Here is a 26,457-nt window from a genome sequence, read left to right as displayed (position 1 = left end):
CAGATTCGAAATTTTTTGATGTCAATCGTTTGATCATCGTTTGATCAGGTTTAATCAACAATTTTCAACGTTTGATCAAGTATACTAACAGAGATATAAGGGTTGCAAAATGGGGGGCCAGCCTCCTTTCACCTCCGATTCGACTTTTTCTTATGTCAATCGTTTGATCATCGTTTGATCAGGTATGATCAACAATTTTTAACGTTTGATCAGCTTTACTAACAGAAATATAAGCGATATTTAGTAGGGGGGGCTAACTACACGCTAGCCCCCCCTTCACGTCAGATTCGAAATTTTTTGATGTCAATCGTTTGATCATCGTTTGATCAGGTTTGATCAACAATTTTCAACGTTTGATCAAGTATACTAACAGAGATATAAGGGTTCCAAAATGGGGGCCAGCCCCCCCTTCACCTCCGATTTGACTTTTTCTTATGTCATTCGTTTGATCATCGTTTGATCAGGTATGATCAACAATTTTTAACGTTTGATCAGCTTTACTAACAGCAATATAAGCGATATTTAGTAGGGGGGGCTAACTACACGCTAGCCCCCCCTTCACGTCAGATTCGAAAGTTTTTGATGTCAATCGTTTGATCATCGTTTGATCAGGTTTCATCAACAATTTTCAACGTTTGATCAAGTATACTAACAGAGATATAAGGGTTCAAAATGGGGGGCCAGCCCCCCCTTCACCTCCGATTTGACTTTTTCTTATGTCAATCGTTTGATCATCGTTTGATCAGATATGATCAACAATTTTTAACGTTTGATCAGCTTTACTAACAGCAATATAAGCGATATTTAGTAGGGGGGGGTAACTACACGCTAGCCCCCCCTTCACGTCAGATTCGAAATTTTTTGATGTCAATCGTTTGATCATCATTTGATCAGGTTTGATCAACAATTTTCAACGTTTGATCAAGTATACTAACAGAGATATAAGGGTTCCAAAATGGGGGGCCAGCCCCCCTTCACCTCCGATTCGACTTTTTCTTATGTCAATCGTTTGATCATCATTTGATCAGGTATGATCAACAATTTTTAACGTTTGATCAACTTTACTAACGGAGCTATAAAAGTGAGATAAATTTGAGAAAGTAACAATGATAAATTGCCACCTACCAGGGGAATCATTCGGTTATCTACCCAGCGACGCAAATCTGTATTCAACATGGGGGGGGGTGACGGATAAGACCGTTAGCAATTTTTTAAGATGTTTAAAATGTTTATGAAGTTGAAAAACAATGCTGTGGAGTATCAGAAAACTAGAATTGTCTTTAGGGATGCGCACGAGATAAGATTTGTGGCTGTCTCGTCTCGAAAATGTTCTGTCAAAGTGATGTCTCGACTCGAAAAACGTATATTTTTCTAATGGAAGAGCCATGTCTTTACTCGAATTTTGTCAGGAAATTCCTGTCTCGATTCGTCTCGTGCGCAACACTAATTGTCTTCAACATTGGGAGACCTGCAGGGGCAGATTTGAGGCTATTCTGAGAGGAAATAAATTTCTTCTCATTTTCCTTTTGTTGTAATCGGGCACAAATAATCATATTTTCCCCAAAACATATTTCAAATCGAATTATTGGGGGGACAGTCCCCCTCAGTTCCAAGATTGGAGGGGACTTATCCCCCCGGAGTTTCGCCAATGTATCTACCTATTCAGAAATTAAAGTAAATCGGAATTCCGTGCTAAGAGGATGGACCAATAAAAATCTCTTTCCTGAAGGAAAATGAGTGCAGAAAGTTGGAGAGCATAAATTCTCTTCTTTTCGTTTCAAGTGATTCAAATAGCGCGTTGTTTCACAATAATGAGAAAAAGGGAGTCAAGATAGGTATGTAAAACTAACATGAAAAAGAGTTTTTTTTTTTTTTTTAACTCTCTTGGACCATGGAGTAGTGAAGAAACTCCTGAATCAGCAACATCAAATAACAGCTAAAGCATCTTCATGCATCAATTTACGGTAAGTACCGTATTGTGATCTTTCGTGTACAGTCGGAAACAATAATAAGTAAAGGTGGAGGTATAAGAAACAATAGGTCCAACCTATACTTAATATTGTTTCTGACTGTACATCTACTCTTGCTTACTTCTTACTTATTTCTGTATAATTTCCTTGTGTGGAATGCTAACAAACTTTAAACGTTTAGATACTTATGTGCCCAAGGACGTAGACATTTCGAGACCTTAGGCGACAAATATTTCGGCGTCGCTTGCGCCCCCTCCCTTCGGTGCCTTCACCTTGATGAAACTTACACCTTTCTTACTATCTGTTAATAATTATGTTTGCAAGTTTCTACAAGCATTGGAAATTATATACAAAAATACATGTTATTATCTTTGCTATTTTATTTCAAAACTTAACTTTCATATTGATGTATGTAATTTATATCAGATTGCACTACTGTAATACAAAAGCAATGCTGAAGGCGTTATTCAAAGTTATATATTTTTATGCATTTTGTACTTTTAAAGATTTTACATAAACATTATTCTTCTCGTGCTAAACCGAGTACTTCTACCAATAGGTATATAGTGTATTATAATTTATACACTATGTTAAGTGTGGCAAGTGCAAACCATTATATGTTTCACTTACGAGTCGCCATCGCTTATCAATTTTACTTTCTTCTCTACCTAGGACATTGTTTAGCTTGCTTCGGAAGAACTAAAATATATTTAATTGTTATTTATTTGTAACGGTGTTCGTCCGATGGCATTTTCTTTGATAAGGACACAGTGACCGCCATGACGTACAAAGCAGCCGCAGGTTCCCGTGTAAGCTATTTTTAAAATACCTGTATATATGATTAATATTTTTCGAAGGCAAAAGTAAGGCTACTTTTTTGAAGAGATCAGGGGTGTAACCAGCAGGTTTAAGTAGGAGGGGCCCTTCGTTTTTGAAGAGGGGCCAGCTACAATGTATAAAACAAGCAAAAAAGACATGTGTTTGAAGTTAGCGTTTTTTGAGACCTGAAAAATAGGAAAATTTTTGTTTCCTTCCGGAAAAGTAAAAACACTGGTATTTAACTTATTATTATTATTATTATTATTATTATTATTATTATTATTATTATTATTATTAATATTATTATTATTATTTCTCCATAAATTATGTTCCAGGTAGTTTTTATTATGTTTCATCAAGAACTACTGAACCGGACCAAACATTACACCTTTGTGTATAACTATTTCAATTTAAGCCCTTGGACACACAACCTATCTATAAAGGTTACCAAGAAAGTTATATCGCTTTTTCACCCACCACCTTCGAACATCGATGTATTACCTCTGGCTAAGACTACCTGGAAGATTAAAGGTAGTCCCCATTAGCATCAACGATCTTCTGCCAACGTTCTGGGAGACCATGGATTCCATCGCGGTAGAACTTCGTGGAGCGTGAAGCGAAGAAGATATCAAGTGAATTTTGTATCTCTACTAGGGATTTGAACTGGCATCCTCTAAGGTGACTGTCCAAGGGATGGAACAGGTGATAATCGTACGGTGCAATGTCCGGAAAGTATAGCCGATGCAATAGTGTTTCCCATTCAAGGCGTAGAATGGTGTCCCGGGTCATCCTTACCACGTGGGGCTTAGCGTTATCCTGTAACAGGAGGACCCGTTTGTGATTCAGAACTGCTGGCTCCACATCTTTGAGTTTTTCTTGGACACGGCTTAACTGCTGACAGTACACAGTTGCATTGATGCTCTGACCAACTGTTAGCAGTTTAAGATGCACGATGCAGCGAGCACTCCACTCAACACACAAGAGAACTTTCTTCTGGTGCAGTGCTGGTTTCGACTGTTTTGGAACTGGTTCATGGATGCTAACCAATGATGGCGGCACCGTGGAGCTTCGTGAGCCGTCGTCCCACTTATCATCACATGTCAACACCCTGTCCAGAAATGGCTCCTTCCTCAGACGAGACGACAAAGAAACATAGGTGTCTGTTCGCGTTGCCTTCTGGCCCGGAGTTTAATCATGTGGGATCCATCGACCCAACTTGTAGTGTTTCCACAGTTGATGGAGGTGCTGCCGAATGATTTCTTCACTCATATTGAATTGTAGTCCCAGTTCCTCACACGTCTGGCACTGTTAGCCTACATTGCTGCTTGCAGATTTTCATTTAGTACATGTGTTGGTCTTCCGGCATGTGATGCGTCTTCGAGTGTTTTGTCACCGTCCTTAAACTTGTTAAACTACCACTGCACTATCCGCGTACTCACGACACCCTCACAAAAGACCTGGCATACCTTCTACTTCACTGCAGCGTCATTTGACCCCAGTTTGAACTCGTACAGCATACACGCCCTTATGATTCTGTGGAGGTCCGATATTCCTTCTGTCCTTACACAAGTTCACGGAATAACTGAACTGTCACAACCAGTTAGTACGTTGGATATACCCACACCAACAACTGACCTTCGCCTTACTTCCATTCGCATTCAACTCACGCTGTGAGGGACAATGGATCACATACCTCCACAAAAAGGGACAGAACATTCTTGGCTATTTTTATACATAAGACTGATCTTTGGAATTGCACTTAATTTCTTTAAGATTTCCTGACAAAAATATTTATTTATTATTCGTCCCTAAAAAACATAATTATTTTATTAATAGCTATATATCCTGTTACACATCAAGTAGCATTAAAAAGAGCGAATGAAATCCGAACTGAAAAACTGATTAAAAAACGTTATTTTCCACTAAATTTTCCATCTGATAAAAAAAAATAAAAAACACTAGTTACATATAAAAATATATAATATCGTTACTAATTAGTTTAGTATCGTTGTTTAATGGTAGTATTTGAAGTACCTTGTTAAAACATTTGACTTCAAACTGTCCAATATGAATCGCAGTAAATTGAAGACTTCGGGGCAAAAACCCGTCAAGTCCAAAAAGTGAGAGTGTAAAGGCGATAGCTTCATAAGGTTTTCTCGACATCGGATTTTCTTCAAACTTGACACATACTAGACCGAAAATAAATAGACACTTTTTTTGTTTCTTTCGGGAAATAAGTTAAGGTCAAAGGGCGCTTTTTCAAAAAGGGCCTCCTTGGTTAAAAGGGCCACATTAAAGAAATGAAACTCTGCCGATGGAAAGATGTCTTAAAAATAGAAAATACGTGTTTTGTCGTTTTTGCGAGAATAGAGTTATAGAGGGCAATGGCCCCCTTCAAAACGATAAAGGACACAACCCTTAGGAAATTGGATTTCCGTGGAATTGCTTGAAACCGTGATATGTTCTAGATGTTATATTCCTAAGAAAACGTCTCAATAGGCACAACCACAAATCACTGACCGTTTGGCCACTACAGGGCCACTTTTTTGAAAACAGTCGAATATAACCACATTCTGAATTTTGGTAAAGTGACTAAAGCCGTGATGTGTTGTAGATATTGTGATCCTGAGAAAAATCTTAATGGGCATAACCACCAATCATTGATCGTTTGGCCACTCAGGGCCACTTTTTTGAAAGCAGCAGAGCCGAAGATAGTGATGTTCTGGATTTCGGTCAAAATGACAGAAACCGTGATATATTGTAGATTCTCATCCTGAGAAAAAGTCTCAATGTACACAACCACAAATCACTAATCGTTTGGTCACTACAGGGCTACTTTCTTGAAAACAGCTGAGTACAACGATGTTCTGGATTTCAGTAAGATTGAATAAGACTAAGATATGTTGAAGATCTCATCATGAGGAAAAGTCTTAATGGACACAACTATCGAATTATGACTGTTTGGCCACTACAGGCTCAGATTTTTTAAAACAGCCGAGTATAATGACATTTTTTATTTCAATGTAAATGAATGAAACTGTGATACGTTGTGAGTCGTGATCCTGAGAAAAAATGTCTAGGACATTCTAGAGTTTTTCTTCGTCTCGAAAAATGAGCATCTGAATGTTATCTACCGGTATGCTTAAATAATATTGGCCGCTACTCTTCCATCCCTTTTTCGGGTTGTGAGATAATTTTGAACTTTTCATGATTTTATACAATTCTACCAGAATTCCAGGTATCCTTACCTTCTTCTGTTTTAAAAAAATGTGGCCCCGTAGTTGCTAAATGGTCACTGATTGGTGTTTGTGTCCATTAAGACTTTTTCTCAGGATCACAATATCTACAACATATCACGATTTCAAGCAATTCCACGGACATCCAGAATACTGTTACATTCTCTTCTTTTTTCAAGTGGCCCTGTAGTGGCCAAACCGTGATTGTTTGGTGGGTGCGCATGTTGAGACTTTTCTCTGGATCACAATATCTAGAACATATCAAGGTTTCAAGCAATTCCACCGAAATCCAGAATGACGTTACCTTCTGCTGTTTTCAAAAAAGTGGTCCTGTAGTGGCCAAACGGTCAGTGATTGCTGACTGTGCTTATTGAGACATTTTCTCTGGATCACAACATTTACAACATATCAGAGTTTCAGTCATTTTGGTCGAAATCCACAATATCAGGATATTCGGCTGCTTTTAAAAACATGGCCCTGCAGTGGTCAAACGATCTGTGATTTGTGGTTATATCCGTTAAGACTTATTCTCAGGATCACAATATCTACAGCATATCACGGTTTTAGTCATTTTTTTTTACCGAAATCCTGAATGTCGTTATCATAGGCTGTTTTAAAAAAGTGGCCCTGTAGTGGCCAAACGGTCAGTGATTTGTGATTGTGTCCATTGAGACTTTTTCTCAGAAACATCATATCTACAACATATCACGGTTTCAAGCAGTTCCACGAAAATCCGATTTTTGTAAGGATTGTGCGGGGTCCTTTGTCATTTCGAATTGGGCATTGGCCCTATAACCCTTTTCTCGAAAAAACGACAAAACCGGTATTCCCTACTTTGAAGTCATCTTTGCATGGGCAGAGTTTAGTTTCTTTAAAGTAGTCCTTTTAATCAAGGGGGCCCTTTTTTGAAAAGAGGCCCTTTGCCCCTTCAACCCATTTCCCGAAAGAAACAACAAATACGTGTCGATTTATTTTCGGTCTTGTATATAAGTGCCAAGTTTGAAGGAAATCTGATGAAGAGAAACGGAAAATTATTATTTATATATAAACATTAAAGCTGTCGTTTGGGGGGGAAGGAAGTCATTTGGGGGGCTGGCCCCGTTGGGAGCCCCCCGTGGCTACCCCTGGAAGAGATAAAAAACAATGCAAGCCGTTCTCACTGTCATGGCACCCAAGCAGAGGGTTCCTCACACCCTTTTTTTATGCTAGTCACTTTGACCCAGGTGGATGAAACAAAGATCAGCAGTGTGTCAGAAATATAAACATCTAGAACCGGTTTTCTTTTATCTTCATTAAAATAATAATAATAAATACAAATTTCCACTTGTAGAATGCAATAATTCCGCGTGAGTCGATGAATGCTTTAACATTGTAATTGAATCTGGAACACTATCACAAAATCATTGGTGCATCGTTACTGGTTCTTAGTGCAACAACCCCTAACGTTAGTGGTTCATTAGTGTATGTGCTACAAGTAAAATATCATTGGGGTCATGATGAACTTGCCCACACTTCAAGCACTAATGAAAAAAATTGTGCAATTCGTTAGTGCATCATTAGTACTTCTAGAAAAAAAACAGTTTGTATGGAATTTGATTTCTGAAATTGTCCCCCCCTCCCCCACACACCAAAAATCTTGAATAAATCCCAAAATATGGTAACGCTAACATTAGTGCTCAGTGCGTTTAAGAGAACTAACGATGCACTTACGATTGCCGTTAACGCATGTAACCTATCTATGTCAGTTAGTATGAAATTTGATATTTCTGAAGTCGGACCACCCACCGAAAATCTTGAATATGTCCCACAATAGGGTAATACTAACCTTGGTGCTTAGTGCGTTTTAGTGCACTAATAATGCACTAATTATGTGATAAGTTTGGTGAAAATCTGTCTGCATAAAGACGGGTAGCGAGCAAACTTCATATGAAGAAAGACCCCCACCAAAAATCTTCGAAAACTCGTAAACTCTGATAGCTCTAACGTTAGTTCTTAGTGCACTGATGTGCACTAACGATGAACTTTCGATGGACGACGTTTGGTGTAATTTGAGAGAGGTGAGGGACCAACATCAGACACGTAAGTTGATGGTTTGTTCATGGTAGATTGCGTAAGTTTAAGGTCAATTTTCTCGAAATACTGGGAGGCCACAATTCTTTAAATAGTTGTCCAAAAGTGTAAAAATTCATACATTATTTTTGTTTACTTAAGTCATCGGTATGAAGATTCCGCACTCCAAGTTGATGGTTGAGTTCGAAATTTTAGAGCTAATTTTCTGGAAACACAGGGGTGAACAAAATTATTTGAGTTTAGTTGATTTTGAGTTTAACGTCCTTTCAGCAGCGAGGTTATAAGAGGAGAGACCTACAAAATTGTACGAAATTCGCATATTATTTTTAGCTACCTAAATCTCGAATCTGGTGATTCCGCACTCGAACGTCAAGTTGGAGTGCGGAATTTTGATCGCAAATTTCTGGAAACACATGGGTGTACAAATGTTTTTAAAAGATGTACAAAATGTGTACAAAATTATGAACATGTTTAATACATGATTTGTCGATTTCGGACTCCAAGTTGATGGACCTTTATTAAACGTTTAATAGTGTTTATATATTTAATTCGATTATATAAGTCAGGCATTTCCTTACTTTTAAAGATTTTGCATAAATATTATTCTTACCATGCGAAGCCCAGCATTTCAGCCAAAGGGTTTTTATGTAATTGTTCCCTTTCTATTACACATTCTTATTCATTGTTGGAGAAGACACTTAAAATACACTTAAATACACTTAATAGTTGTTTATTTCTAGCAGTGTTACAAGTCTCTGTAATAATCAAACGTTGGCAATTGTTGTTCAAACCTGAATAAACGTAGATAAAACAACTGAAATAAGAAAACACCAAATCGGAGGTGTAAGGGAAGGGGCTGGCGCCCCATTTTCTTTTAACCCTTCTTTCTCTGCTAGTAAAATTTGTCAAACTTTGCAAATTGTTGATCAAATTTGATCAAACGATGATCAAACGACTGACATCAAAAAATTTCGAATCTGACGTGAAGGAGGGGCTAGCTTGTAGTTAGTCCCCCCTACTAAATATTGCTTATATTTATGTTAGTAAAGCTGATCAAACGTTAAAAATTGTTGATCATCCCTGATCAAACGATGATCAAACCATTGACATAAGAAAAAGTCGAATCGGAGGTGAAGGGGGGCTGGCCCCCTATTTTGGAACCCTTATATCTCTGTTAGTATACTTGATCAAACGTTGAAAATTTTTGATCAAACCTGATCAAACGATCATCAAACGATTGACATCAAAAAATTTCGAATCTGACGTGAAGGGGGGGCTAGCGTGTAGTTAGCCCCCCTACTAAATATCGCTTATATTGCTGTTAGTAAAGCTGATCAAACATTAAAAATTGTTGATCATACCTGATCAAACGATGATCAAACGATTGACATAAGAAAAAGTCGAATCGGAGGTGAAGGGGGGCTGGCCCTCCATTTTGGAACCCTTATATCTCTGTTACTAAAGTTGATCAAACGTTGAAAATTGTTGGTCAAACCTGATCAAACGATGATCAAACGATTGACATCAAAAAATTTCGAATCTGAGGTGAAGGGGGGCTAGCGTGTAGTTAGCCCCCTATTAAATATTGCTTATATTGCTCTTAGTAAAGCTGATCAAACGTTAAAAATTGTTAATCATACCTGATCAAACGATGATCAAACGATTGACATAAGAAAAAGTCGAATCGGAGGTGAAGGGGGGCTAGCCCCCTATTTTGGGACCCCTATATCTCTGTTAGTATACTTGATCAAACGTTGAAAATTGTTGATCAAACCTGATCAAACGATGATCAAACGATTGACATCAACAAATTTCGAATCTGACGTGAAGGGGGGCTAGCGTGTAGTTAGCCCCCTACTAAATATCGCTTATATTGCTGTTAGTAAAGCTGATCAAACGTTAAAAATTGTTGATCATACCTGATCAAACGATGATCAAACGATTGACGTAAGAAAAAGTCAAATCGGAGGTGAAGGGGGGGCTGGCCCCCCATTTTGGAACCCTTATATCTCTGTTAGTATACTTGATCAAACGTTGAAAATTGTTGATCAAACCTGATCAAACGATGATCAAACGATTGACATCAAAAAATTTCGAATCTGACGTGAAGGGGGGGCTAGCGTGTAGTTAGCCCCCCTACTAAATATCGCTTATATTTCTGTTAGTAAAACTGATCAAACGTTAAAAATTGTTGATCATACCTGATCAAACGATGATCAAACGATTGACATAAAAATAATTTTAAATTTAGCTTGAGGGGGGGCTAACTGCACGCAGGTCTTCCTTGACATCAAGAACTCATTCTGATATAATTTTCATCAACTCAATAGTATATCTGGTATCTTTTCCTTTCCGGAATCCAAATAGTTCTAACTCCAACATCTCGTCTATCTTATTTTTCAGCTCAAATGTTCAGTGTGCTCACAATAATCTTTCCAGTGTAGGAAATAAGGCTAACGTTCTGTGATCGCTGCACTGTGCTTGCTTTTTCTTGGGTAATGCAATCCTTTGGCCAATCTCCACTCAGGTAGATCTTGTTAATTATTGAAGTCAGTACTTTTATTGCGTTTTGTCCTAATATCTTTAACAAATCTGCTGGTATGTCGTCATCGGCAATTGTCTTCCTCTTTCACTTGTTTTTGATGCCTTGTACTACTTCACTTTTCAATATACTGGATCACTTTTTTTCATCATTCATCTTTACCTTTGTTTCGATCACAATATATTTAGGGCTGTTCTTCTGATCATATAGATCTTTTATGTATTCCTCCCAAATTCTAAGTATTCTTTGATGATCAGTGACTACATGCCCTTGTTGATCTTCGACTGCAAACGTCCGCATATTCTTGTTAGGTTTCCGTCCTAATTCTTGTGCATTCTAATACATCAGAATATATCTTCTTCTTCTTCTTCTTCTTCTTCTTCTTTGAAATTTCATGATTTCTTCACATATCTATTCCATGTACTTTCTTTTCCCCTTTCTCCATCTCTTCTCAATTCATTATTAAGATTTTTGTATTCTTTGACGTCCATGATTTTCGCTCTTTTGCGATCCTCTGTATTCTTAAGTATCGCTTAACTTAGCCATCATTTTCTAGGTACTTTTTATCTTCTTCCGATATTATTGCGGAGTTGTCTAGTAGAATTGGTTTAACTTTTCTCCAACTATTTTCTATATTGCCTACTAAATCGAACATTGCACAGAATTTTTCTTCAATCTTTTCTTTAACATCACTGTCCATACTGCTTTAGTCGATCAAAGTTCTATTTTCGATTTTTCCTCCCATTTTTCTTAATTGACTTTAAACAGCTTTGCACTTCCGATACTAGGGGATTGTGATCCGAACCATTTTCCGCACCCGATAGTGTGTTCGCGTCTCGTACACTATTCCTGAAACGTTGCTTGACAAAAATGTAATCGATTTGATAGCGTTTCTTATCTTCTGGACTTTTCCAAGTGTAGAGCTTGGATTTTCTTTTCTTAACACACGTAATCGTCACCTCCATATCATGTTGTGTACAGAAGTCGATAAACATTTGTCTACGTTCGATTCTTCTACCTAGTTCAAATGGTCCCACCCGTTACTCGCAACTCTTTCTTCCACTACGCTGTTAATGTCTCATTATTATGGTGTTGACCTTACCTCTTCCCTACTGATGCAATATGTTTCTAATCTCATCATACAGTATATTACTTCTACTTCATTGTCATCATGGTCGGTTGTTGGCATATACAGTTGTATTATCACAATATCCATTGGTTTGATCTTAGTTTTAAAATATCAAACAGTCACTGCAGCATTCTGCTTTGGTTACCCATTTTACCACATCCTTCTTCATTGCTATTGCGTCACCACCCTTGGCCTTAGCTCCACCCGAATAGAATATTGTGTAATCTTCAGACACTATCGCACCTTTTTCTGACCATATCACTTCACTCAAACCCACTGTGTTCAGTTACATTTACCTATTTCCACTTTTAAATTTTCAAGTTTACCCACACTTGGTAAAGTATACACTTCCAAGTTCCTATGCTAAAATGAAAGTTATTATTATTTTCTCCTCTGATGGTTCTTCACGGAGTAGTCCCTACGCGGAGATCCGAACGGGGGACTATTTTACATCCGGAATGTTTTATCTCTGGAAGAACTACCATTATATTTATTTCCTTCGTCCCTTTATTTCATTTCCTCATCTCCATGCCATACGTTTTTACACCTTTTGGTTCCCGGTGGGGTCACTCGGTCGAAAAAGTGTAACACGCTTTTTCAGGCCAGCCACCCTGAATGAGGTTTTCCTGGGTTTTCCTCATTCACACCAGGCAAATGCCAGGGTGGTACCTAACTTATAGGTCCCAGGCCGCCTCCTTCCCTCCCCAATCCTTTCTTCCTTCCCTTTCCCCGGATTGTGTGCTCGTCGAGGGACGTCATCCCTCAAATCGTGACGGGCTAAATGGCCTTAGATGCTGAAAGCCCAGAAATCTAAATCCTAAATCCCTACACCTTTTGGTTCATCCACCTTTTACAACAGTTTCCCCTCCTAAGAGCAAGAAGATGCCCTGACCTCCATCTGCTCATCCGCCCTCCAGGAAACTGGGTAGAGATTGACTCTTTATTCGGAAGTCCTTCGGTCCCCACCAACGTTAGCCGCCTGAGACGTTACTCGCTTTCTCCTGTGAGTAGGTATAGGTTGAGATTTTGCCTTCGTTTAGGATAGGATAAGACCCGAAGTCATTCCTCAAACCTCTCCAATACTTTTAGAATCTGTAGTACAGGAATTTAGCGCCTTTTAAATTATTACTTCGTTAGTCATAAACACTGAGTTCGTAATAGTGCTGACGACTGTTGATGAGGAAGTTTCAGAGTAGTTTGCAGAGGTACACAGAAAATATGCCTGGGGAGCCGTGAAATCTGTGAATGGGCCTGTTCCCAGGTAACGCTGGATACTTCAACTAGTACTTCATAAGTTACAAAACATCCACAAATACATATAATATTTAACGAAATATTAATTTGAAAAATCAATTACTTTAAGAAATGTTTTATTAGTTTCTGCTAGCAATATTTACATATTGTTGAGAAGAACAATTTTTTGATAAAGATACTTTTACGTACTCAAAATTAAAATATATAAGAAAATTAAAAAGACATATATAACTAGTTCATATTTTACCATAATGAAATTTAACGTTAATATTATGCACAAAAAGTCACTAATTCGTGATCTGAAAACCCGAACGCACATACGCAAATAACTTGAAACCGCGTGCTTGCTTCTCTTTTCCTTTTTTCTTTTTCTTTCTTTCTTATTTTTTACACATATAGTTACATATTTGGATATATGTTCATATTTCCTGTTTATTTTGAAGAAAAATTTCAATCGGTTTTTTGATTTGTGCTGATTGAAGATAAATTATACTTGTTTATATTTCTTCGTCCGGTTTTGTGGCCACAACTACCTTCTCTGGTTTCTCCGGTGGTTCTTTCATTCGCTTTCGTTCTTCCTACTAGGTCCAAACGAACAGTAATAGCTTACCACAACTAAAAATACGTAGAACAGGAGGCCTGCGAACAGAAAACGTAACAGGTTAATGAAGCTGTTCATAACAAAACAGTAATTCAGACATTTCCAGGTATGAAGTGGAGCCAGAGCAGAGTGAAGCGAAGCGGTGCCCCCGCACAGTTTTTTAAATTAAGGAGCGATATTCTGTCACAACTTTTGAGATAAGAGTGACGCTACAGTACAGGATTAGGGAAGAGTACTTGTTTATCTTTATTACAAAGTACTTATTTACCACACAATCAGTACGAAATACATGTTTTATTCTCGGCAATGTTTCATGATCACTTAGTTGTACCTGAAGTCGTAAATAGTCAATAACAAACATACTTTAATCACACTGTCTCCGACTACTTATTTTTCCATAATCTATATACAGAAAGATAAGAGTGACTATATTTGTGACTACATATTTCTTGAACCACCCAGCCGATCTCAATCTAGATCCGGCCGACATAGATCAGTTTCGAGCCTGATGGTTTTTATCATTTCACTTTCATGGTGCAACTTAGGGGAGGGGAAAATATTTTAAAATGATCAAAAATTACCCATATTAGAGTCGAATTCATAGTTTTCGGGGTCGCCGAGATGAACAGTGCCATTTTCGATGCCGTTTAAATCCAAATTCAGCTCTTTATGTCCAAAGTGAAACGTGTTCTCCCCGTGCGAAGAACGGGTATTCTGCTAGTATATATATTTCATATAAAGACGGAGAAAAAAAATCAACTTAAAGACAGAAGAATAAAAATATAAGTCTACATGGAAAACACTAGCAAGCTTGTGTGTGCGGCATTTCTGAAGGTCGCACATACACACACAAACACATTCTTACTACCTGAATTCCTTTACGTCCTGTAAACAAAATCAACTCTTCTGGGCATAACATAATTTTATCCGTGTTTTTAATACGTATAAATAAGACAATACAACAACAATGACGGGATAATATAACCATTGCAATAGATTCCCTAATACTAAAACTTATTTGCTCTTCACCTAATGATGATAGTCAACTCCACATATCAATATGGCACGTATTTTCATACACCATGTCCCTTCTTCCCAAGGGTGTACCCACAGGGAAAATGGGGCCCCACAAACGACTATCTTCCCTCCAAATAGACTTGTAGTGTTAAATGTTTATTTAAACATGTTTACAAAAGCAAATAAATAATTAATGATACAAAAAAATTAGAAATCTCCAGTCTTCACACAGAAAGAATAAGGTTTATTGAATATAATGCACTATAATAATTACGAAATTTCAAAATGCAATAATTGATGCAATACTAATCAGTGGCGTAGGCAGGAACTTACCATAGAAGGCACTAATAATTGCTACAAGAGAAAAGTACTTTTACACAGACAAACTTACACATACCCTAGAGCAAAAATGTGGACCATATCATCGGCCAGATTATTTTATGGGTTCTTGTGACCCGAAGTTTAATATTTTATTTCAGCACAAAAAGGTAAGGTGAGTAGCAGAAAAGACAAATCAGAAATTAGTCATATTCTTTTAGGTTTCTTTAGTTACACAGTATTGAGATATTGAGTAAATTTGCTAAGAAGTACCAAATTAAACCTCCTGGCGCTTAGCCAGATGGCTCACGTTCAGCTGGGTGAGGAATGGCCAGCGCATCGGTTCCCAGACTCCATTATTTCACGCTTTCTGGATCGTAGTTACCTACCTCTGAATTCAGGTAGCTGTACAATTGCCTTACTGTATTATGTTATTATGCTGGGTTAATACAAGAAACTGTTAGTATTGCCTGCGAGAAAAGAACCATAGGCCATGCTCACAGAGGTTGCACACGCTAACACTACGACTAGAGGAGAGTTAAATAATAAAGGTCACGCTCGCTAAAATGTCACTAAACTATATTGAAGTAATAATAATGTTTAATACAACTTAAATATCCATTTTCTTTTTAATATTTTCAATTCGCACTTGGTAAATGGTAAATTTTGGTGCCTATGGCAACGAAAAAGATTGGAAAAAGATTAAGAATACAGTATATATCTACTCAACTGAAATTTTGTGTAGGGTTAAGAATAGAGCTTATAGCAGTACGTTTCTTCTATAGACACGTTAGTGTAAAGGTTGTTTTCGTGACGATTTGTCCATATAAAAGAGTTGTAACATATTTATATAAGACTGTAACATATGAAACATGCTACATGAAATCTGAACCCATTTCGTTATCTCTGTGCTAAAAGGTTAAGATTTGAGCCGACTTAACGCCCTGCCTACACCATTGATATTGAATAATCAACTTCGTTAATTTTATTACTTAACTGGATGTACACAGTTTCTATTTTGTTAGCTTAATATATCATTCCTTAATTGTTTTAGAGTATCTAAAAAGAAAATTATGTTCTTAATGTATGAGTGAGATTTTTCTGGTTCTTTACCCAACTGCAGAAGTGCTAACAGAAGAGTAATGTTTTTCATGTATACGTAAGTAATTTGTGTGGTTCTTTACTCAACTGCAGAGAACCTAGAAAGTAAGTATTGTTTTTCATATTGTAAATATCCCCACATTACAACAAAAGCACACATATAACAACACATGCCATTATTTACAAAAGACAATACACTCAAGAGGAAAACACGAAGGAATCCGAAAGGAGACGGACAACACGAAAGAATCCGAAGGAGGACGAGCCACCCGAGGAGGACACACAAAAAAAAGACGGACCTCAGGGACAACGAGCATCAGTCGATCACTGATCTCAACCTGCCCTAAATATCCTAGAGGCTGCTATGTAGCAAAGGGGTTCTCCTAACCCCAACTAAACACTGGAGGCTGCTATGAAGCGAAGGGGTTCACCTTAAACGTTACCGTGCCTCGTGAAGCCTACTATGAGCTGTCTTCTAGAACCACATCCTTAAATACCCTGGAGGGTGCTATGAAGCGAAGGGGTTCACCTTAAACGTTACCGTACCTCGTGAAGCCTACTATGAGCTGTCTTCTGGAACCACATCCTTAAATACCCTGGAGGCTGCTATGAAGCGAAGGGGTTCACCTTAAACGTTACCGTACCTCGTGAAGCCTACTATGAGCTGTCTTCTGGAACCACATCCTTAAATACCCTGGAGGGTGCTATGAAGCGAAGGGGTTCATCTTAAACGTTACCGTACCTCGTGAAGCCTACTATGAGCTGTCTTCTGGAACCACATCCTTAAATACCCTGGAGGCTGCTATGAAGCGAAGGGGTTCACCTTAAACGTTACCGTACCTCGTGAAGCCTACTATGAGCTGTCTTCTGGAACCACATCCTTAAATACCCTGGAGGCTGCTATGAAGCGAAGGGGTTCACCTTAAACGTTACCGTACCTCGTGAAGCCTACTATGAGCTGTCTTCTGGAACCACATCCTTAAATACCCTGGAGGCTGCTATGAAGCGAAGAGGTTCACCTTAAACGTTACCGTACCTCGTGAAGCCTACTATGAGCTGTCTTCTGGAACCACATCCTTAAATACCCTGGAGGGTGCTATGAAGCGAAGGGGTTCACCTTAAACGTTACCGTACCTCGTGAAGCCTACTATGAGCTGTCTTCTGGAACCACATCCTTAAATACCCTGGAGGGTGCTATGAAGCGAAGGAGTTATCCGTACAGAACATTATAACCTACAAACCTTGGTCATTATAGAGACTTTGTTATAAGGATTTTGTAGACTCAAAAGAATTAGTTTTATAATAAAATTGCTGAAAGGATAAATCTCGGTCCATCATTGACTCTACCCATAAACACATTTCAATATATACATAAGAAATGTGTGTTCTTTCTTTACCAAACTACAGAAAAGCTAAATGAAAATAATATTTTTAATGTTACATATGTGATTTGTAGGATTCTTTATCCAACTTTAGAAAACCTATTGTCAAAGGAGAGTACTGTTCTGCATGTATACATGAATAAGTATATGTGCTTCTACCGAACCACAGAGAAGTTGAAAAAATATAAATGGTTTAATTGTGTACGTTAGTTAAGTTTGGCTATTTCATTGTCTCTGTGTAGAACCCAAATTGTTTGACATACAGTAACTTGATAAATGAGTTGTCCATAAATTCGTCATAACCTCAATATATTGGCATGGAAAATTGAATTATGGCGATTTCTAAATATCATATTATTGAAACAAAAATGTCAATGTACAACACGATTTATAGAAATCGTTAAATGTGGTGTCGATACTTTCATCATAATCCCAGAAATAATTCTGCTTATGTGGCATTACGTAAAATTTAATATGTAGATGCTAAATGCTAAATTGGAACAGCGCACAAATCAGTGAAACACTTTCAGTGAAACTAGCTGAACGTGCGCTCTCTACACAGCGCATCATTCACATATGAGTATGAATCTCCTTGTCATTCTTCACATTTGTATATGTCCCTTTACAGATACAAGTGAAGGACGTCTTGATAAAAATCGATATCATAAAGGGAAGATTTTCTTCGATTAGTTTTTCAATATCTAGCACCATTTGCACGGTTTGAGCCTACTTCGGGCTGGAGCTTCTCTTTCACGTATGGTCAGTGTTTTCTTTCTTCTTGCACGCAGTATGTAATAAGCAAATGCATTTACACACACAATTAATTATAATGTAAGAGATGTATGGTGTTCATTGGACAAAGCAGTCCGAACAATAAAGATTCATTTTAGACTGAAGAAATGATTATCATTCGTATTTCATTATCATTTGGCCACGAAACAAACGCCGGAGAGATATACTAACCCCGGTATCGTACAAATGTGTAATGTTGGAATGTATAACTCTCAGATATGAAGATTTACTTTTAAAAATTTTCAATATTTCTGTTGTACCCCTGAAAATGTATTTGGTCTAGGAATTAATTCGTGCGGGTGGACAAGAGATGGCGCAACGAACGGAGCGTCCCACAGTTCCGTGTATCCACACATGTGTTGCAAACCCCTGTCATCGCGTATCGTTCGTAGTATAGGGCAGTGGATTAAAGCGTCAACAACACCAGTTTGTAGTTAAGTGAACATGGCGAAATTTGTGCCTGATAAAGTGTTTTTGCGGGGTGTCCTGCTGCATTACTTTAACATGCAGAAAAGTGCGACTGAAAGTCATCGTATTTTGGTGGAAGTGTATGGTGACCATGCTCTAGCTGAGCGAACGTGTCAGAAGTGGTTTGCACGGTTTAGAAGTGGTGATTTCGGCTTGGCAGACCAAGAGCGAGCTGGACAGCCAAAAAAATTTCAAGACGAAGAATTGACAGCATTGCTCGAGCAGGATTCGTGTCAAACGCAGGAACAACTTGCAGCAGCATTAGGCGTTGATCAAACAACAGTCTCCAAACGCTTGAAAGCCATGGGAATGATTCAAAAGATGTCACATTGGTTTCCACATGAATTGAAAGACAGAGACGTTGAAAGACGAAAAACCATTTGCGAATTGCTGCTTCAACGACAGAGCAGAAAGGGGTTTCTGCATCGAATTATTACGGGTGATGAGAAGTGGATCCATTACGAGAACCCTAAACGAAAAAAGGCCTGGGTGAAACCAGGTGAACCAGGTCCATCACAACCAAAACGAAATATTCACTGTGCAAAGGTTATGCTGTGCATATGGTGGGATATGAAAGGTGTGGTGTACTATGAGCTGCTGCAACCGGGTGAAACTATGAATGGAGAACGTTATCGACGACAATTAATGCGTTTGAAGCAAGCTCTGGCCAGAACACGACCAGAATGGGAGAACAGACATGATAAACTTATTGTTCAACATGATAACGCTCGCCCACATGTCGCAAAACCGGTCAAAACCTATTTAGAAAATGTCGGATGGGAAGTTTTACCCCACCCACCGTATTCACCAGACGTTGCTACTTCGGACTACTACTTGTTCGATTGCATGAACAACGATTTGATTGGACAGCGGTTTACTTCTTCAGAAGATATCGAAACATGGGTCTCTGACTGGATCGCTTCCAAGGATGAGGACTTCTTTCGCCACGGAATCCGTACATTGCCTGACAGATGGGCGAAAGTGGTGGCTAGCGATGGACAATATTTTTCTTAAGGTATTTATGTATTTTGTGTTTGTACTACAGCTTCAATGTGTGCGTACCAACCGCACGAATTAATTCCTAGACCAAATAATAAAGAAGTAACGGCCATTTTTAAAAACATTTAATTACAACTGAACAATCTATACAAAATTTGCAATCGATCAGTGAAAACGGCGTCTTTCTAGAGTTTGTGGTTTCTGAGATATCATTGTCAAAAGAATTGGTCACACAAATATAAACGTCCAGAAACATATAAACTTTTCTTGACCACAAACACATAGCATTTTAAAATATAAATACTAAATCACAGGGCTCGATGACAGCATAAAAATGTACTTTATGGTGGTTTCTTATATTTGAAAAAACATAAATTTCCAAAAATGTGACTTGAACTCTCTTGAGAAAATATTGTAGCTTTCTAGAACTTTTAATTTTTCATTTCGTTTTCAGAATTAATCAGCTTATTGAAATTCGATGTTGATTGCTAAATTTCTCAAACACAAAACTGAACGTGAACATTTTTAAAATATTGAAAATACAATTTACTGATACTTACATGTTAGGACGACGACTATGGCAATAAAGATCGATGCACTTATGTAACTGTGAGAAAGAATAGCCTTATAAATCACAAAAACCAACACTGACACAGCGACAATGAAATATAAAACCTTAAACGTAATCCATGGAGTAAAGAACTGACGACGGTTCTGTAACGAAACACATTTTAAAAGTTATAAAATTCAATATTGTAAAATCTAACGATTTCATGTTCATATACGTTGTTAAATAACAATAACAATTATAATTATAAAGAAATTGCACTATCTTAGGCTGAATTCTACGGTTCTAATAGGCCACATGTACATTTCCTTTTGGAATGTTTACTCATCACTGTGCCCTGCGGAAAAAATCAATCGATCCCTATCACCAACGTTAGCAATTCAAATGAATAAGTTGTCTCAAGAAAAATTATATTCAGCTGTAAATACTAGAACGAAGATTAAAAAGGATCAGTTCCTTCGATCAAACGCTACGTACACGAACTTGTCAAATTCCATTAAGAGACGAAAGACTAACCAGAAATGAGTATTATTCTTAACATTTTAACACTACCATTATCCACGAAAGCATGAACCCTGGACTAACAAGCAACGTTTTCCAAGTGTCACACTCCGAGTTGCTTGAACCTCCTGCAGTGAATAAAGGAAACAAAAATAGGACATACGTGTTTTTTTTATATTGGCCAACCTGGGGAGAGGAAAGGGGTAAACACCCCCTAAAGTGCGAACAAAGGGCAATATGACACATTTTAACAAGGCCATAACTAGCAACGCACACTAGGAATTTGCTTGAAACTCCTGGATTGAATAAAGGGCTCAAAACTAAGACATATGTTTTTTATAATGGCAAACGTGGGGGATGAATGGGGTAAACACCCCCCAAAGTGCGAACATTGGGAATATGACACATATTAACAAGGCCATAACTAGGAACGCACAATGGAAATTTGCTTGAAACTCCTGCAGTGACTAAAGGAATCAAAAGTAGGACATACGTATTTTTTTTATATTGGCCAACCTGGGGAGATGAAAGGGGTAAACACCTCCTAAAGTGCAAACACTGAGCAATATGACACATTTTAGCAAGGCCATAACTAGCAATTGCTTGAAACTCCTGTAGTGAATAAAGTAATCAAAACTAGGACATACGTGTTTTTTTATAATGGCAAACGTGGGGGATGAATACGGTAAATACTCCCTAAAGTTTAGTTTATTGGACGTCGAAGCAGGTAGACGTCCTTGTGTTGAGCTCCCGAAGTCATTCAACCGTAGCACAATGGAAATATCTATTCAAGTCTGGAGGCTTCGTATAGGAGTCTTTAACATAGGCAGTTGCGATAAGTGTTACAATCTAATGCGCAAAAGACAGCCGTGGGAAAGTGCAGTGAAAGTTTTCTTCGTTGGTGCTATTATTGCTGTATTGCTGGTGATTGGAGGTGTGGAGATGAATCCAGGTCCCTACACCCTGGATGATGTGATTAAAAAACTAGAGAAAATGGAAAAGAAGATGACTGACCTTCATGATGACAATATGGAATTTCAAAACAAGTTAAGTAACTTGTTTTCCGAACTACAGGAGCTGAGGGAAGAAAATAAAAGACTGAAGGAAGAAATACTACATAACCGCCGGACAATTGATAAACTTGAGAACTACTCTCGAAGAAATAACCTTCTCTTCACTAATTTAAAAGGGAAGACAAATGAATCATGGGCAGATTGTGAAAGTGTGATGCAGAAATTTGTGCGAGAACAGCTTCAAATTGAGCTTTCGGATAGTCATATCGAACGTACACATCGCTTACGGAAAGGAAGTAACAGACCAATTATTGTTAAGTTTAATTCTTACAAAGTGAAAGATAACGTTTGAGGAACGCGTTCAAAGCTAAAGGTACACCGACGGTAATCTATCAAGATTTTCCGCAAATATACGACAAATAAGGAGAGAGTTAACAGAACATATGAAAATTGCTAGATCCGAGGGCGCGTTCTTACGATTTGACAAACTTTGCATCAATAACGAATACTTCACATTGGAGGACCTAAATAACACTTCTTTGAAGTGTGTAGAAGATGTTTCCCCTACAATTGCAGTAGCGTCAGGAACAAAACAAACTGCGAGCGAGTTGGATACAGTGTCAGTGAGTCAGGTCACCGGAACGAGCAGCAACAAGGTCATTACAAGAAAAATGATTAAAGTGACAGGTGCCACGCCCCGAGGGAACAAGTGGAAGTGACCAGAGACTGATTTCAAGACAGGTAAGAAAGAGGAAAAAGCACAAACAGATTCTTCTTCAGATAACAACGTGCATTCCGAAGTGTTTCTAAGTGTGTATTATCAGAATGTGAGGGGGGCTAGAAGCAAAACTGAATCCTTCTATTGTAGTGTGTTGTCAACGAACTACGATTTCTTGGCAGTAACAGAGACGTGGTTACATGAGGGTATCTTTGACTCAGAACTCTTTGATGCCAGATATTCACTAATCCGGAGTGACAGAAAAACCGGCAAGAGCAGGGGGAGGGGTAATGCTTGCAATACTAGGAAATAAATATAAAATGTGCTTGGTATATAATGATGATCTAAATAATGGCGTAGACTATCTTTTGGTGAAAGTAAGTGGGGAGAGGGTAACAATGTATATATGTGTTGTGTATTTTCCACCAAATTCTGTCATTTGTAAATATGATGAAATATTTCAGTACATTGAATCGAAGTGTCAACCACGCTGCACCCTTCTTGTACTTGGTGACTTTAATTTGCCAGACATTAAAGGTACGGGTTTCGATTTCATGAGCGCCCTGGGGCAGTACAAATTTGTAAATAACTTCATGTCATTATACGACTTGAAATCATTCAATGATGTTCAGAATGGTTTAGGTAGAACACTAGATTTGGTATTAACAAATTTAGATAATGTGGTGGTTGAGAGAAGAACCCCCCGTACTTAAAGAGAATAAACAACACCCTGCGCTATTAATTAAAATCAAACAGAACAATAAGTTTAAGATAAAAAGTCAAAGTAAAGTAATGGGTTATAATTTCAGTAAGGCAAACTACAATCAACTATATCACGAATTGGGAAAGGTGGAGTGGGAGGTACTGGGTGAGTATACTGACGTTGATGGCGCTGTTGAAAAGTTTTATTCCACCTTATATAGTATATTTGACAAATGCATTCCGAAAAAGAAACCGAGCACGGGAAACTATCCTAGCTGGTTCACGCTAGACATTATAAATAAAATTAAAATGAAAGCTCGTCACCGCAAAGCGATAAGACTCGGAAAGTCAAATATAGATTTACATAAACGCGAATTTAATAAACTTCGAAAAATGCTTAAGAAAGATATACAAATCGCATATACAAACTTCGTTAAGAGAGCGGAATATTTAATACAAGAGGACCCAACTACGTTTTGGAACTTTATTAAGAGTAAATCAAAGCATTTAAATGTTAATGTATTGTGTTATGAGGGTAAAGAGTTAGCATGTGATAAAGTTATAGTAAACGCATTTGCAACCTACTTTAAATCAGTGTATACAGACGGAGCACCACTGCTAGTTGAAACAGATGATTCGACATTAGTTGAAATGTATGAAAAAAAATTGATATGTTGCAAATAGCGGTAATAGAAGTGGACGAGATTCGAATGGCAATCAGAAAACTAAAATCAAAGTGTTCGATAGGTATCGATGATGTACCATCATATGTAATAAAAAGTTGTGAAGAGAGTTTCTTATTACCTTTACACATGCTATTTAACCTAATACTCAAAACCAGCAAGTTTCCAGCAAAATGGAAACTTACAAAAGTTTGTCCTATTCCTAAAAATAATGACAGTAAAGAAATTCAAAATTATAGGCCGGTTTGTATTCTAAACTCATTTGCAAAGATATTTGAAAGCATAATTTATAAGCGCATTGAAAATCACATTAAACCAGTAATATCGGATTATCAACATGGATTCGTTCCTGGCAGATCAACCGTAACAAATCTCACTGTCTTCACTGACCATCTTGTTGATACATTGGAAAGTAATAATCAAATAGATGTAGTTTATACAGATATTGCGAAAGCATTTGATAAGGTAAACCACACGTTGTTAGTGAATAAACTTAAATTTCTCAACTTTTCTGATCAGTTAGTTGCTCTTATGAAGTCATATTTGATGGACAGAAAACAATATGTGGTTTACAAATCCTGTAGATCATTTGAATACATTCAATTTTCTGGAGTCCCACAAGGATCTAATTTAGGGCCGTTACTTTTTATAATATTCATTAATGACCTTCCTAATTGTATTAAAACATCACATAATCTACTCTATGCAGACGATCTAAAATTATATAGGAGAATTACAACAGCACAGGACTGTGTCAGTTTGCAGGAGGATCTAGACAGAGTAAATGAATGGTGCAAGAGCAACTTGTTAAACATAAATTCAGATAAATGCAAATCCGTGTCCTTCACTAAAAAACGGAAATGTTAAATTTCAATATAAGATAGATGGTAAACAATTAAAGGGGGAACAAACTGTCAGTGATTTGGGTGTAATATATGATAACAAACTATCGTTTGAGCATCATATAAATCAAATTGTAAATGACGCAAACAGAAATCTTGGATTCATTTTGAGAATAGGAAGGGAATTTAATAAGTCTAATATTTACTGAAATTATAATTTTCATTTGTTAGAACAAAATTAGAATATGCGTCTATTATATGGAATCCCCACACGAAGAAATATTCTATTAGAATAGAAAGAGTTCAAAATAAATTTCTGCGGTTTCTGGTGTACAAGAGAACAGGCATCTTCCTCACATAAATAGTACTTCTCTTAATGAAAATTTTAACACAATGTCTCTCAATCACAGAAGAGTGTTAAATGACATGATATTCTTGTACAAAATATTAAGTAACAAATTAAATAGTAAGGATTTGGTCTCTGCCTTTCATCTAAGGGTACCCAATGGAAACATACGTGTGGGCAATGGAAATTTCTTTTATTGTAAGAAATCTCGAACAAATGCAACAAAACAGTCACCAACGTGGAGGATGGGTGCAGTGTACAAGAAACTGATTAAATGTAAAAAAGTTCTGGATATATACAGTATGAGTCAGAATAGATTTCGCAAATATATTATAGATATTCTATGTAACTCTGATATGAACACTGTAATTGGGTAGAATAACCTGTTGTGTTCTTCTTCTTAAATAAATAAATAAATAAATAAACATAGGGAATATGAGACATTTTAACAAGGCCATAACTAGGAACGCACAATGGAAATTTGCTTGAAACTCCTGCAGTGAATGAAGGAATCAAGATAGGACATACGTGTTTATATATATATATATATATATATATATATATATATATATATATATATATATATATATATTGGCCAACGTGGGCGTGTAAACACCCGCCTAATATGCGAGCATACGCAATACTACACCTGTTAAGAAGACCATAACTAGTTACGGTGTAAGAGATACACATTGGCTAATATTGGAAATCAGCTATAAGTTTGGTCACTTTACGTGAAACAATATTGTACGCCAGCTTAAATATCCACAACCACGTTCCTGAGGCCGTAAATGAAGGGAGGTTATGCTCCTGACTTGCCTGGAGTGCCAACCGTTGCATATCTACGTCATGCAATGGTAAATGTGCACCGACGGCGGTTCGAAAATTCTGAAGCACGGCGAGAAGCTTAATATAATGTAAACAATAGTGTTTACTTTTCCGTGTACTTAAGAATAGCGTACAGCGTAGTGCGTTTCTTTGGCATAACTTAGATAATGTGATATGATTCCTTTGTGTTCTGAACGCCCTATATGAGGTGTTGACATAGAATTTGTAGCCCTATGAACTTCCACTGGGAATCGCATCCTGAGTTTCCACGCTAAAGGCGTGTTGGCTCACCATACAACCACAAAGGAATTTTACACCCTCTTGGAGTGAATGTACACTTATATGTAGGGTTTCATTCTGATGGATATATGTAAACACCCTCACTAGTATTCACATGACACATCCTTCTTTTCCTACTATTTGACTAACTGCAATTAGCACACAAGCTAATTACGAGCATAGCATAGTTCACTTTTACTTAAGATCATATTATGCTGAAAGGACAGGCCATTGTCCATTTTCCATGTTCGCGTCATTGTAGGCAGCTCTTGGTTTTGG

General features: G+C 37.6%; 1 protein-coding gene across 2 annotated transcripts in view; it reads right to left on the bottom strand.

Annotated features, from left to right (window-relative positions):
* Positions 1–13,192: 13,192 nt before the first annotated feature.
* LOC145663745 (uncharacterized) overlaps positions 13,193–26,457 on the bottom strand; it is an 84,056-nt gene continuing 70,791 nt past the window's right edge. For both annotated transcript variants that reach the window (XM_081729830.1, XM_081729831.1), the window contains exons 5-6: positions 20,259–20,412; positions 13,193–13,659 (exon numbers count right to left, since the gene is read on the bottom strand). In XM_081729830.1, the coding sequence (XP_081585956.1) occupies positions 13,580–13,659; positions 20,259–20,412 (234 nt within the window). In that variant the 3' untranslated portion in view covers positions 13,193–13,579. The remainder of the gene's footprint in view (positions 13,660–20,258; positions 20,413–26,457) is intronic.

The sequence above is a fragment of the Thermobia domestica genome, chromosome 11, assembly GCF_964235325.1.
Source record: "Thermobia domestica chromosome 11, izTheDome1.hap1.1, whole genome shotgun sequence".
NCBI classification, from domain to species: domain Eukaryota; kingdom Metazoa; phylum Arthropoda; class Insecta; order Zygentoma; family Lepismatidae; genus Thermobia; species Thermobia domestica.
This window is presented reverse-complemented; position numbering and strand designations above follow the sequence as displayed.